The following is an 11,558-nucleotide window of genomic DNA, read 5'->3' as shown; positions in this document are numbered from 1 at the left end:
CCTAACCCTAACCCTAACCCTAACCCTAACCCTAACCCTAACCCTAACCCTAACCCTAATCCTAACAAATTCATCAATCAAGACAGGTGTGAGATGTAGGAAGGTGTGGTTGGGAGAAAGAGTCCTTCTGCACAGCTTGTGAAGGTCTGTGCAATAGGGTCAGCGCAGCAGCGGAAATTTCCCAAAAATAGCCCCATGCACAATGAAAAGGGAGGTGAGCAAATTGGCACACAAAGGACTTCATTTCAGATGCGTCTCTACAAGTTAAACTTAGTGTTGTAGCGGCAGTGGCGGCAGAATTTGTGGTTCAAGAACTCAAACAACATCTTGATCATTGTCGTAGAGAGGGTTGCAGCGAGAAGCGCCATGCTGGTCGCAGGTTGGTCGACGGAACCTAATGCCGATGCCTGACAACAGGGAAGTCGCTTGAGTGTGTTATGGGGCCGCTAGGTTGTGATGGAGGAAGCGATTAGTAGTTTGGATGAGTTTTCGACTGGCCGATGGAACTACACAGAACCAACTTAAGGCTGCGTAGATGGCGAGACCGACTTTGTACAGAACTAAATGTTTGCCGCAGCGCCCTCCATCGTTTTCGTACCCCTGAGTGAGTACGACTTTGATCGAACACTATTGTCAAAGCCGACGTCTGCAATGCTGGACTGATGGAATGATGCGGTTGGTATATCTGACCGCTCGTCTTGAGCTTGGCGCTCACAGTGTTCAGCAGCAACACAAAAGGTATCGAAAGCAATGGCGTCATCGCAAGGCTCACAGATGCTTGCTTCGGAGAAGCCCGGAAAACCAAGCCAGGCAAGCGCGCAGAGCCAGGGTCAAGATAAGTCGACACCCGCGATAGCCGCCGTTGTGAGAGGTTTGCGTAGACACGTGAGAGCTGTCAGCTAAATCAACGTGGGGGTAAGTAAGTGTAACGAACTGCCGGTTCTAGGGCAGAAGCGGGCTCCATCGCAGTACAGTGCACGACTTCCCCAGTTTGCACTGAGCAAAATTTTAGCCGAGTGGTAAGATGTCAGAAACGTTTCACGTTGCAACACAGAAGGGCTCCGGACGAGTTTGGTCTCTCCGTGCTGTGACCGGTGATACTACCACTATGACTCGTCTCGCTTAGAATTTCGTTGTAACGTTCCGCCAGCGGATACTTGACTGCAGCATCGCAGCAGAGGCCTCCTACAGAGCGGAGGCGTAAAGCAATCAAAACCCAGCTGCACGTTCGAGGAATCGCAGAAACATCTGCCTAGACTGCCATCTGTTCAGGGTTCAGGTACTTGCTCGGCATCAAGGTGTTGGAATATGAGTCTTGAATGCAGCTTATTTGCGCATGTTTGTTTGTACCATAAGCTCGTCGTCCGGTCAAGCTATCAAGCGAAACATCTCTCAACATAGTGGATGACGATTCAAGGTCTGGCCACGTAACATGCTCGGAAGAGGACCGACTGCCATCGCGAGGTAGCATTGCACATTTCCGCGGTATCGGCTATTCTCCGTGCCCTCTTGGCACGGGCAAGGGTCCACGACTCGTGTTGCGCACGTTGGTCTCTGCTTCTTTAAACTCTTGGCGCGTCTTTCAGCCCTTGCTTCGGTACGGCCCTTCTGAACGCCTCAATTCGGCTATTGGCTATGCGAGAATGCTGCAGGTGACAAAGGCGATTGCGCTTTTCCCTCTGATAACACGCTCATTCATGTTCGCGTGGGACTGCCTGCTTCTGCGCCGTGTTCCACCGGCTCAGAAGGCACCGTCGGTCAGCTGGTAAGAGTCCAAGCATGGCTGAGTCCACAAACATCGGGAGACACCGGTCAAGTATTGGCGGGCTCCAGGAGCACGATCCTGAGCTTGACTACGACAAACATTTATAACGTACTTGTAGCCCGTGAAGGATTGCCAAAACCCCCATCGCACCGCTAATCCATCTTTAGGTACGAGCCGACCCTTCATCAAGTGTCCACATCAACCCTTTCGAATCTCAGCCAATCCGCCAGTAGGCGACAGACTCATAATATCGCCTCGCTGACTCGCCTGCAGTCCGCAACGACATGTCCTTCCTGAACCCTGCCAGACTCGTGCGCAGGAAGAGCCGGGTCGAAGCTCCAGCACATGACTGTGTCGGCTATGAAGCGAATGCTGTTGACGCTTACCGCCAGGAAGACCGCCCGTTAAGAACAGAGGACTACTGCGAAAACTTCGTCAATCTGGTCGCCATCTATCTCACCTATCTCATCATCCTCACATCTGCGGCGGTTGCCATCTACTTTTCCCTGCGGGGAGAATCGTCTTTCTTACAAACCTACGATGTGCAGAGCTACCCCAATGTCGTCTTTGCGTGGAACGCTGATCCTTCTGGTACGGCATTACCTCCCGTCTCGGCTGCCGATGGAGGTTCCGCGACATGCAGCCCGGCATTCTCAGCCAGGAGCTCCTATCTAAGGTACTCGTGCACTTCAGTCGCCTCTGATGGTCGTGAGAGCCTCAGGTTTCAACTCTACTCGACAGATCTGGCGACGGTGACGCATACTCAATGGCGCGATCCGAGGCTCAAGTACTCGGACATCGAGGTGCCAACCTACTTCCTCACATACTACTCTTCCTTGGACGTTGCAAGCCTCACATCCAAATTTGGTAGTTATTTGACCACGAGCGTCAACGATCTGCCTACGAGGACTCCTGTACTAGCATCGGCAGCTTTTACCCCATCAATGACTGCCGGAACAGCCACTTCCACGTCGGCTTCCCTGCAGGCGCGCCAAGCCAGCGCTACGGTATCGAGCGCAGCATCAGCAGCAACGACTTCGGCGCGATCAATCACAAACCCCTCCGCTTCACCGTCTCTGAGGAGGATCGACTACGGTAGTGCATCCATATCGGCTGTTGCTGCTGGCACGATTGTCTCTGCCGCGCCAGCGCCTCCGCCAACCACGACGACGATCAGGATCTACACTGCAAAGCTAGAGCAGAGCCACTACATCTACTTCATTGTCGTTGCAGGTCTGGCCGCACTTCTGGTCACTCCGACGACCATACTTATTAGCTACAATCTGTCCGTTGCCACCAAGAAAGTCTTCCCGCCTGAAGATCGAGCCGTACAAGCAGCGGCGACTGCGCTAGGAGCCGCTATCACACCTGCAAAGGCCGAATCCGAGCCAAGACAGGCAACAAGGTCGACTGTGCGAGCGAACGTCGGACCTGAACGGAAACGAGTCAATAATCACAGGAGGACCTCGAATCATGCTCGGACCACCACTTCGCCTGGCGGCACCAGCACTGCTGCAAACGGTGCGACAGCAGAACTTCCGCTCTTCCAGCTCTATGGAAGTATGTCTGCTTGGCGCGAAGGCATGACTACCACCACCGAGGCGGCCAGCACTGTCGATCAGATCCAAGCGGAGCTGCCAGAGGTACCTCCGCCTGCGTATCAAGAACGCGATAGTGGCATTGCAACTGTCACACAGCTGACATCCCGGGCCCATGAGGATGAGATCGAAGTCGCCAGTGAGCCAGACGATGACTCGAACAGTACATCTTCGATAACCCCGCCCCATGTCCAACCTTATAGCCACAATTTCCGACGCGAGCAAGAAGCTTCCTTTCAGCATCGTCTTCGGCGGCGTGCACGGGGTCCTTTCGAGACCAGGACGGATGGGAAACGGCTTTCCTTACGGCTGGCGTGGATGATTCTGCCATCGTACGCCTTCCTTTTTTTCTGGGACGGAATTGCGTTCATCTTTCTGCCAATTTCGGAGCTCGCAGCGATTGGCTTGGCGGGCGATGCCTTGTTGGACCTAGCCTCCTTTATCAGGGCCGGAGGCTGTGCTGGTCCGCTGTCGACCAACGACGGAGTGTGGGATCTGCAAAAGCAGGTGTGCGGAGCATTGCTGGGACAGTACCCCAATGCATACTCAAGACCAAGGCCCGCGCTGACTCTGATTCGAGTGGGTGGTGATCTGCTCGCAATCTTGCTCGCTCTTGTGGTGATCTTCCTGGCGCAATTAACCTTTCACATCGGTCTGTTCCGAAAGTCGCATCTTTCGGAAAGAGACGGCATGGATCCGAACGACACGCCCGGCCGCTACACCGGAAAGACCGAGTGGGGATACATTGCAGTATGCGAGAAGGTAGGGCACCACGGACGGCGCGCCAACGAAGAGAGGCAAGGCGAGCTTGTGGAGTTCGAAAGAGGCGAATGACGTGTGGCGAGGTGAATGCTTGTCTTATATTGTTTCCCATCTCTGCTGCAGACCGGCTTGCTAGGATCTGCGTCGAAGTCAATTACAGCAGTATCACGACGTTTGACCGAAGGAATGAAATTTGATACTCAAGGCGGCAAGCAAGTGCATGTTAAGATTGGAAAGTCATCCCCAACTACATGAACGCTGCGACTGAAGATCTGTCTGACAGCTGGAGCAAACGCTCAACCGCAGCCTTACTGCTTTGAGGTGGCGCGCAATCATGCTTCCTGTTTGCCCAAGACGCCGACACAGCGCGTTGACCACCAGGTTGCCATCGGTTCCTGCACGCGTTCCATCGCCTTGCGGTGAGTTCTTTCAGTTTTGCCGGTCACCTTGCTGTCGCTCGACCGTGTCAATCTGCATCGAGCGACGTCTTTTCTTGGAATTCTGATGCCGGTATGAGACCCTGACTTTGCAGCTTGTGCAGCTTCTCTGTCGCAAGCATGCTATAGGTAGTAGTTGCTCTCTTCAAACTCCCCCCGCCGGTGCCTTGTGTCTCATTGCGAGCTACCGGGGTCGCATGCGCCAGAGAAGGCTGAAAAAAGCCAATAGTTAGAGGATCACTTAGAGAGCCTCGTGTTCTACCACTAGAAGCACGCCCCCATGTACGCTGGTCACGCATATATAATGACCTTGGTGGGACCGCCCTCATTCACCCCGTCTGTCTTCGCACAAGCACAACCAACAGTCCGCTGCCCAACTAGATTGATATTCATAAGAAGCTGCTCAGCGATAGCAAACTGATTGTCTTCCACCATGTCGGTTACGCGAGAGCCTTGGGTGCAGCCCGGACTCAACTACTCGAACGTAAATCATCTGGAAGACTTTTGCAAGCAAGACGGCGGCTCATGGAACGTCACTGGCAAGTGGCGCACGCCTATTCCTCCCGCTACCCTGGAGCAACTGATGGGTAATGCAACAAAACATGGACACAACTACATCGCTTACAACAGTGGCGTAAAATCCGTGCCAGGCAAGTTCGCCGCCCTGGTGCTGATGCTTTCGATCCTCATGACATTTGCATCTGCAGCTGTCGTGAGTCCGGTGAAAGGCGACTTACTACTCGAGCGCGCCACCAATGGGACAGATTCCCCCCAGCTTCAGCCGTGTGTCAAGCGAGCCGTCGAGGTGGGCGACGGCAATCCCCATCAATCTTGTCGATGGAAACAGGTCACTGGCGATTTGGACTGCAAAGGTGGGTCCTGCTCAGTGACGCACTTGGAAACTCGCAGCCTGAGCTGGTCGATCGGTTTTGGTGGTAACGGAGGTGAATTTACTACTGCTGGATTCGATGTCTCCGAGAGCTACACCACCGGCAACAGCTACACTTGCTCTGCGAAAGCAGGCGAGACGGTATGCGTGACTGCACTGGTCGGCTACACGGACTATACAGTTCAGGAGAGAATTGTCTCGGGCGAATGCACATCCGTTCACTCCGACCCGTACGTTATCTATGCGCCGAACAACTACGATCAGCAGCACTACCGTTGCCACCATGGCAGCAACTGCCACGGCTTGGATTGGGAGAAATGGGACCACAACGCCAAGTCATGCCGCGATGACTAGCCGCCTATCTACGTATCTCACCTGGAACTTGGCTTGGACAATAGGCCGGTCGTGTTTGCAGCACGCTAGACACAAGCGCTAGATTAACAAGAGCTACACGGCACGACTCTACTTGCGCCTCTCTCTCGTTGTAATAGTTGATTACGTATTGGGCTGGTGCCCACGGCTGCGTCGCTGGTCATCACCACAGTAACCTCTTTCGCGCTGCTGTCTTCCCTCGAGGCGTTTCGATGTGTTCCGCCTAACTCAGCCGTTCCTTTCTGTCTGTTCCATATTCTTGTGCGAGTTGATCGTTTTGGCCTAGTTCATGCCGTGTTGAGCAAGGGCGCTTTGAGGAGAGCCGCGTCTGAGAGCGTCTAAGAGATGGTTCAGCTGCAGCTCGGATTTCGGTAAAGGGCTCTTCGGTTGTCGGACGGTGGTGAAATTGTGGAACAGGAAGAAAGCGCGCCTGCAAGTTTGGTTCTAGCATCGCGTTGAGAGCCTGCTGCGTGTGTTGCTCGGCGCTCGGGAAAAAAAATAAACCAACACGAGAACAAGAGCAACACCGAGCGTCATCTCTCAGATCTTGATCCCCGTCACGCTTTCTACACGCCGAACGCAAAGGATTATCATCTCTTCGCCGAGCATCCATACAATCGTCGCTTCTGGCTGACCCGCTCCGTCATGGAACAGCAGCTGGCAGCCTGCCTCGAGGCGACGCTCTCGCCAGATGCCAACACGAGAACACAAGCCGAATCGCAGCTCGAATCCTTCCGATCTCCCCAGACCGACCCTGCAGGGCAAGCAGGTCCTGGCTTTGTCAAGGTGCTACTCGACGCGGGTCTTCCGATACACATTCGCCAATCCGCGGGTATCGCCCTACGCAAATACATCACGGCACGATGGTCGCCCTACTTTGACGGATTCGTCGGCAGCGCCGTGGACGTGGCTGTCAAGCAGCAGATCCGTCAGGCTTTGCTCGCAGGACTATCGGATCCCGTGCGCAAGATTCGTCTAGCGTCCTCGTATGCCATCTCCACCATCGCAGGTCCCGACTACCCCGATGAGTACCCTGATCTGTTGCCCTACATCCATCAGCTGCTACAACGCGGAGAGCCCAACGGCTTGCACGGCGCCATGACGCTCCTCTCCGAGTTTGTGCGGGTCGAGATGGACGAAATTCAAATAATGCAGGTAGCCAAGGAGATCCTGCCGGCTTTGGAGCGGGTGCTGGCGCAAGAGCAACAGCACAGTGCCCACGTTCGGGCGAGATGCGTGCTCGTCTTTCGACAGTGCCTCACAACCCTCTTCATGGTCAAGGAATCTTATCCTGACATCGTCAAGCAGGCGTCGCAGACCATGCTTCCGCGGTGGCTGTCCATGATGCAGGCGCTCTTGGCGCAGGATGCTGCACAACAGCTTGGCTCCGATCTACAGCAGGGCTGGCCAACGCTGGCACTACGCAACGAGATCTTCAAAACGCTCAAGGTTGCCGCCATGTTCCGGGCTCGGTTCAAATCGCATCTTCAGAGCTTTATGCAGTCGTCAATATCCAACCTTGTCTCTCTCCTTCCTCCTTTCAAACAGCTCTACTTGTCCAGCGCATCCGCTATTGATACGCCGACATCAGATGAGGGCGACGAAGATGTGTCTTGCGACATTCCCACCTTGGCATGCTCGATCCTCGACTTCATCAACGAAGCGTCACGAGGCGACCGCTGCCGAGATCTCTTTCTCCACGGCGGCACAGGTGGTCAGGGTAGTGAGACCGAGGTCTTGCAGCAACTCGTCGGTCTGCTTCTCGTCTACATCGACATGACGGTCGACGACGAGGACAATTGGGCCAACGACGCAAACGCTTTCATCGCTGACGAGGACGACGAGACTCTGGCCTACAGCTTGCGCATTGCGGCTGCCGACCTGCTCGGCATGCTCATCGAAGATTTCCCAGTTCCTGCATTACGAGCTATCGGACAACAGCAGCAGCATCTCATCGCGCAGGCACGCATCGAAAGGGCGGATGGCAACGAGGACTGGTGGAAAGCGCATGAGGGCGTGTTGACCGCCATCGGTAACAACGCCGACGCTATCAGCGAAATTGTGGAGACCCAAGCCGAAGGCAAGCAGGCTCTTGACCTCGAAAACGTCTTTTCTGCCGTCGTGCTGCCCAACGTCGGCAGTGATGCGCCACCTTTCCTGCAAGGACGTGGCTTTGTGTTTGCGTCGCAATTCGCCACGTCGCTCCCCTCCGAGCTTGCCGCTCAATTCCTCGATGCAGCCGTAAGCGCTATCGAGTCTGAGAGTGCTTCCCTGCCCGTCAAAATCTCGGCGGTTCGCACCGTTAAAAACTTCTATCGACACTTGCCCTCGCAGGTTGTTGGACCCTTTGCACCCCGCGTCGTGCAAAAGCTCGGGCCTCTCCTTATGCAGGCTTCTGAAGACACTCTCATCCTCATCATCGAGACCGTACAGGCCGTGGTGGTGGAAGAGTCAGACAGCGGCGATGTGACAACATCGGCCTTGGTAGAACCCGCCATCATCGGCGAGATTGTGCGCGCAGCTCTCCAGGTGTGGGCGCCCAATGCTCGAGACATTATTCTCCTGTCCGTGGTCTCGGACCTGCTCGAGTCGCTGGCTGGCTCGAAGCAACCTGGCGTCCCTCAAGTCATCGTCCAGCAGAGCTTGCCCTTCCTCGCTGCCGCCATCGGTTCCAGTCTACCGGACCAGCAAGCTGCCACCAGCAATGACGAGCCTTCCGCCCTTGCAGAGACCGCAGTGGAGCTCGCCAAGAGCGTGCTCGATGGCGCCGATCCTGCTGCACTTCGCGGCGCTGTCAACGTCCTCTGTCCGAACCTGTTCCAGGTGCTGTCCACCAGTCAGGATCGGGACGTGCTGCAAAATGGTATCGAATGTGTCACCGTGCTCGTCAAGAAGTGCACGCAGGAACTTCTCGACTGGAAGCAGCCGCAAAGCCAAACATCTTCTGTGGACCTCATGTTGCAAATCATCGCCAAGCTGCTTGTCCCTACCAATGACTCCGAAAGCGGAGGCCTTGCGGTGGGTGACCTGGTGGTGTCGCTGTTGAGAAAAGCAGGCGACCGCATCTCCCACATTCTGCCCGAACTGCTCGGTGCTATGGTGCAACGCCTCGCGACCGCACAGACGGCGACATTCACGCAATCCCTCATCGTTCCAGTTGCATACCTGATGCACGATAACGATGAGCAAGCCAAGCAGGTTATGAATTTGCTCGAGTCGATTCAGGTAGGATCTTCAACCGCCGAAGCGGATGCTGAGAGCGGCAGCGGTCTCGAGGTGCTTTGCAAAAAGTGGGTCGACAATGTCGAAACATTCCAAGGCTTCTGGGCTCAGCGTGTCAGCGCACTAGCGCTTGCCAAGGTTTTGGACAGCCGACGCTCCTTCCTCACCACCGTCAACGTTCGAGGTGACATTCTGCCGGACAACTCGGGCATCATCCGTACTCGCTCACGGGCAAAGACCATGCCGCATCAGTACACGAGCGTTCCCATGTTTGCCAAGATCGTCAAGGTGCTGCTCAAGGAATGGAGCAGTGCTTCGCGGGCGGGCAGCGGCGGCGGTGCTGGCGCAGGTCGCGAAGACGGAGCGCGTACGCCCGAGACCGACGACGAAGATGGCGAGTGGGATGACGAGTACGAGCCGAAGACGGGGGGCAAGGACGACTTTGGCTTCCTCTCAGATATGCTGGGTCCTGGCGGCCTAGAGGCGTTGCAAGACGATGACGAGTTTGGACTTGAAGACGACGAAGACCTCAAGTCTGATCCTGTCTACAGCTTGGATCTAAAGAGCTGGCTAGGTCAATACCTACAGCATCTTGCACAGGCAGTCGGACGCACCTCTTTCGAATCTCTTCTCGCACCTCACATGAATGCAGAGGAGACATCGATGCTCAACTCGATTTTGTAGTCCCCATTGCAGTAAGACGAGACACGCCACACTTTCCCCGCTTGCTAGTTCTGTATGGATGTAAAGTGCTGTGCGATTGTGTTGACATCTGGCTCAGTCGATGACGAGCTGAGCATCGACCTGTTCAAAGGAGTCGAAAAAGTGCTTGAAGAGCTGGATCTTGTACTCGACGTCCTTGGTACCGCACGTCTCACGGATCGAGTGCATCGACAGCTGCGGGTTTCCGAGGTCGAGCGTTCGGATGCCGAGCTTGCTGAGCATGGGTCCGATGGTGGAGCCGCAGGGCATGTCGTTCTTGACGACGAACGACTGCAAAGGCACCTGAGCGCGCTGTGCGATGCGTCGGATGAGGAAGGCAGTGGGGCCGGTGGTGGCGTACCTCTGCTTCACGTTCGTCTTGATGACGGGCCCCTGGTTGATCTTGGGTCGGTGGTTCTCTTCGTAGAAAGAAGGGTAGTTGGGGTGGAAACCGTGAGCCATGTCGGAGGAGAGGAGGAAGGATCGTGCGATAGCCTGCTCGTACAAATTGGAGGAAGCTGGAGACGAGGAGGACGAAGACGACACGGGAAGCGCCACTAGACGCTGGATGAGACTTGGCAGCATGTTGGACTCGGCGCCGTGGGTCGATACGGAGCCGACCTCCTCGTTATCGAAGAGCGCGATCGCACGGATCGACGAGGATGCCTCAAGCGACTCCGGCTTGGAAAGAGAGTCGATGAGGGCCTCGGTGGCGCAGAAACACGACATCTGGTTGTCAAGGCGAGGAGAGTGGATAAATTCGTTGTTGATGCCTCCAATCGAAGCAGGTTGTGTGTCGTACAAGCTGAGCTCAAAGTCTTGGATCTGTTCGACGGAGATTCCAAGCTCGGATGCGAGGAGGTCGAGGAGAACCGAATGATGCTTTTCTGCCATGACAGGGGTGCCTACCGCTTGAGGAGTCGCCTTGGCGGCCTCGGCAGCCTCGTCGGCACGCTTGTTGAGCTGCTCGGTGGCGAGACCAAGGATGGGAACCGTGTTGTCCTCGACGTTGAACTTGAATGCTTCGTTGACGGTGCGGTTGAGGTGGATGGCGAGGGTGGGAATACGAAGTATGGGTCGCTTGATATGGACGAGCTTGCCTGTGAACTTGTCGTGAGATTTGGAATCGGAGACGATGACGCGACCAGCAACGCCGAGGTCACGATCGAACCATGAAGCCCAGATGCCGCCACCATAGGTCTCTACACCGCATTGGAGGTATCCTTCCTTGGCCTTACGCGAGACTGGCTTGATCTGGAAGTTCGGCGAGTCGGTGTGAGCACCGACGACGTGAACGCCGTTCCCAGGCTGGTACTTGGCGCCGACGGCGAAAGCGACGATGGCAGACTGGTTGCGAGTGAAGTAGTACTTGCCACCGGGCTTGACCTTGTTGTCCCAGAGCTCACTCTCCTTCACCCGTTGAAAGCCAGCAGCATCGAGTCGAGCCGAGGTGGTTGCCACTGCATGGAAAGGGGTGGGGCTCGCATCGACGTATTCGAGGAAGCGGCGGGCGGCAGCGATGTCGTCGTGCTGAGCGCCTTTGTCCGCGGACCCGGCGACAGTGGTGGAAGAAGCGGCGCTCATGGTGGAGGAGGATCGAGAAGCGACGCCGGTCGGTCTGAGCCGGAGAGAGGCAGCAGAGACAAGCTTGAATAGGACGTGCGCCGACAGCTTGACGGTACTGAGTGAAGAATCGAGAGCCAAAGGTCGCCTCGATACTTGATGTGAGAAGAAACAAGTACTGCGTAGTGGATAGGAAGGATGTCGTGCGTACACGGAGTGAGCGAGAAGAGGTGAGCGTGGGTCGTGCG

At 55.7% G+C, this 11,558-nt stretch overlaps 4 protein-coding genes across 4 annotated transcripts; 3 read left to right on the top strand and 1 right to left on the bottom strand.

Annotated features, from left to right (window-relative positions):
- Window positions 1-2,049: 2,049 nt before the first annotated feature.
- PHSY_007208 (hypothetical protein) lies at window positions 2,050-4,380 on the top strand (the record flags this gene model as incomplete). Its single annotated transcript, XM_012337802.1, has 2 exons — window positions 2,050-4,125; window positions 4,249-4,380. The coding sequence occupies 2 exons, from the start codon at window positions 2,050-2,052 to the stop codon at window positions 4,378-4,380; spliced, it is 2,208 nt and encodes a 735-aa protein (XP_012193192.1).
- A 615-nt stretch (window positions 4,381-4,995) lies between these two features.
- PHSY_007207 (hypothetical protein) lies at window positions 4,996-5,805 on the top strand (the record flags this gene model as incomplete). Its single annotated transcript, XM_012337801.1, has 1 exon — window positions 4,996-5,805. The coding sequence occupies one exon, from the start codon at window positions 4,996-4,998 to the stop codon at window positions 5,803-5,805; it is 810 nt and encodes a 269-aa protein (XP_012193191.1).
- A 663-nt stretch (window positions 5,806-6,468) lies between these two features.
- Window positions 6,469-9,729, top strand: PHSY_007206 (hypothetical protein; the record flags this gene model as incomplete). Its single annotated transcript, XM_012337800.1, has 1 exon — window positions 6,469-9,729. The coding sequence occupies one exon, from the start codon at window positions 6,469-6,471 to the stop codon at window positions 9,727-9,729; it is 3,261 nt and encodes a 1,086-aa protein (XP_012193190.1).
- A 93-nt stretch (window positions 9,730-9,822) lies between these two features.
- PHSY_007205 (aspartyl aminopeptidase) lies at window positions 9,823-11,331 on the bottom strand (the record flags this gene model as incomplete). The annotated part of the gene is made up of 1 exon (XM_012337799.1): window positions 9,823-11,331. The coding sequence occupies one exon, from the start codon at window positions 11,329-11,331 to the stop codon at window positions 9,823-9,825; it is 1,509 nt and encodes a 502-aa protein (XP_012193189.1).
- Window positions 11,332-11,558: the final 227 nt, after the last annotated feature.

The sequence above is a fragment of the Pseudozyma hubeiensis genome (genome assembly GCF_000403515.1).
Source record: "Pseudozyma hubeiensis SY62 DNA, scaffold: PHS68, whole genome shotgun sequence".
Lineage (NCBI taxonomy): Eukaryota > Fungi > Basidiomycota > Ustilaginomycetes > Ustilaginales > Ustilaginaceae > Pseudozyma > Pseudozyma hubeiensis.
Note: the sequence above shows the minus strand (reverse complement) of the source record. Positions and strands in the feature narration are given on the sequence as shown.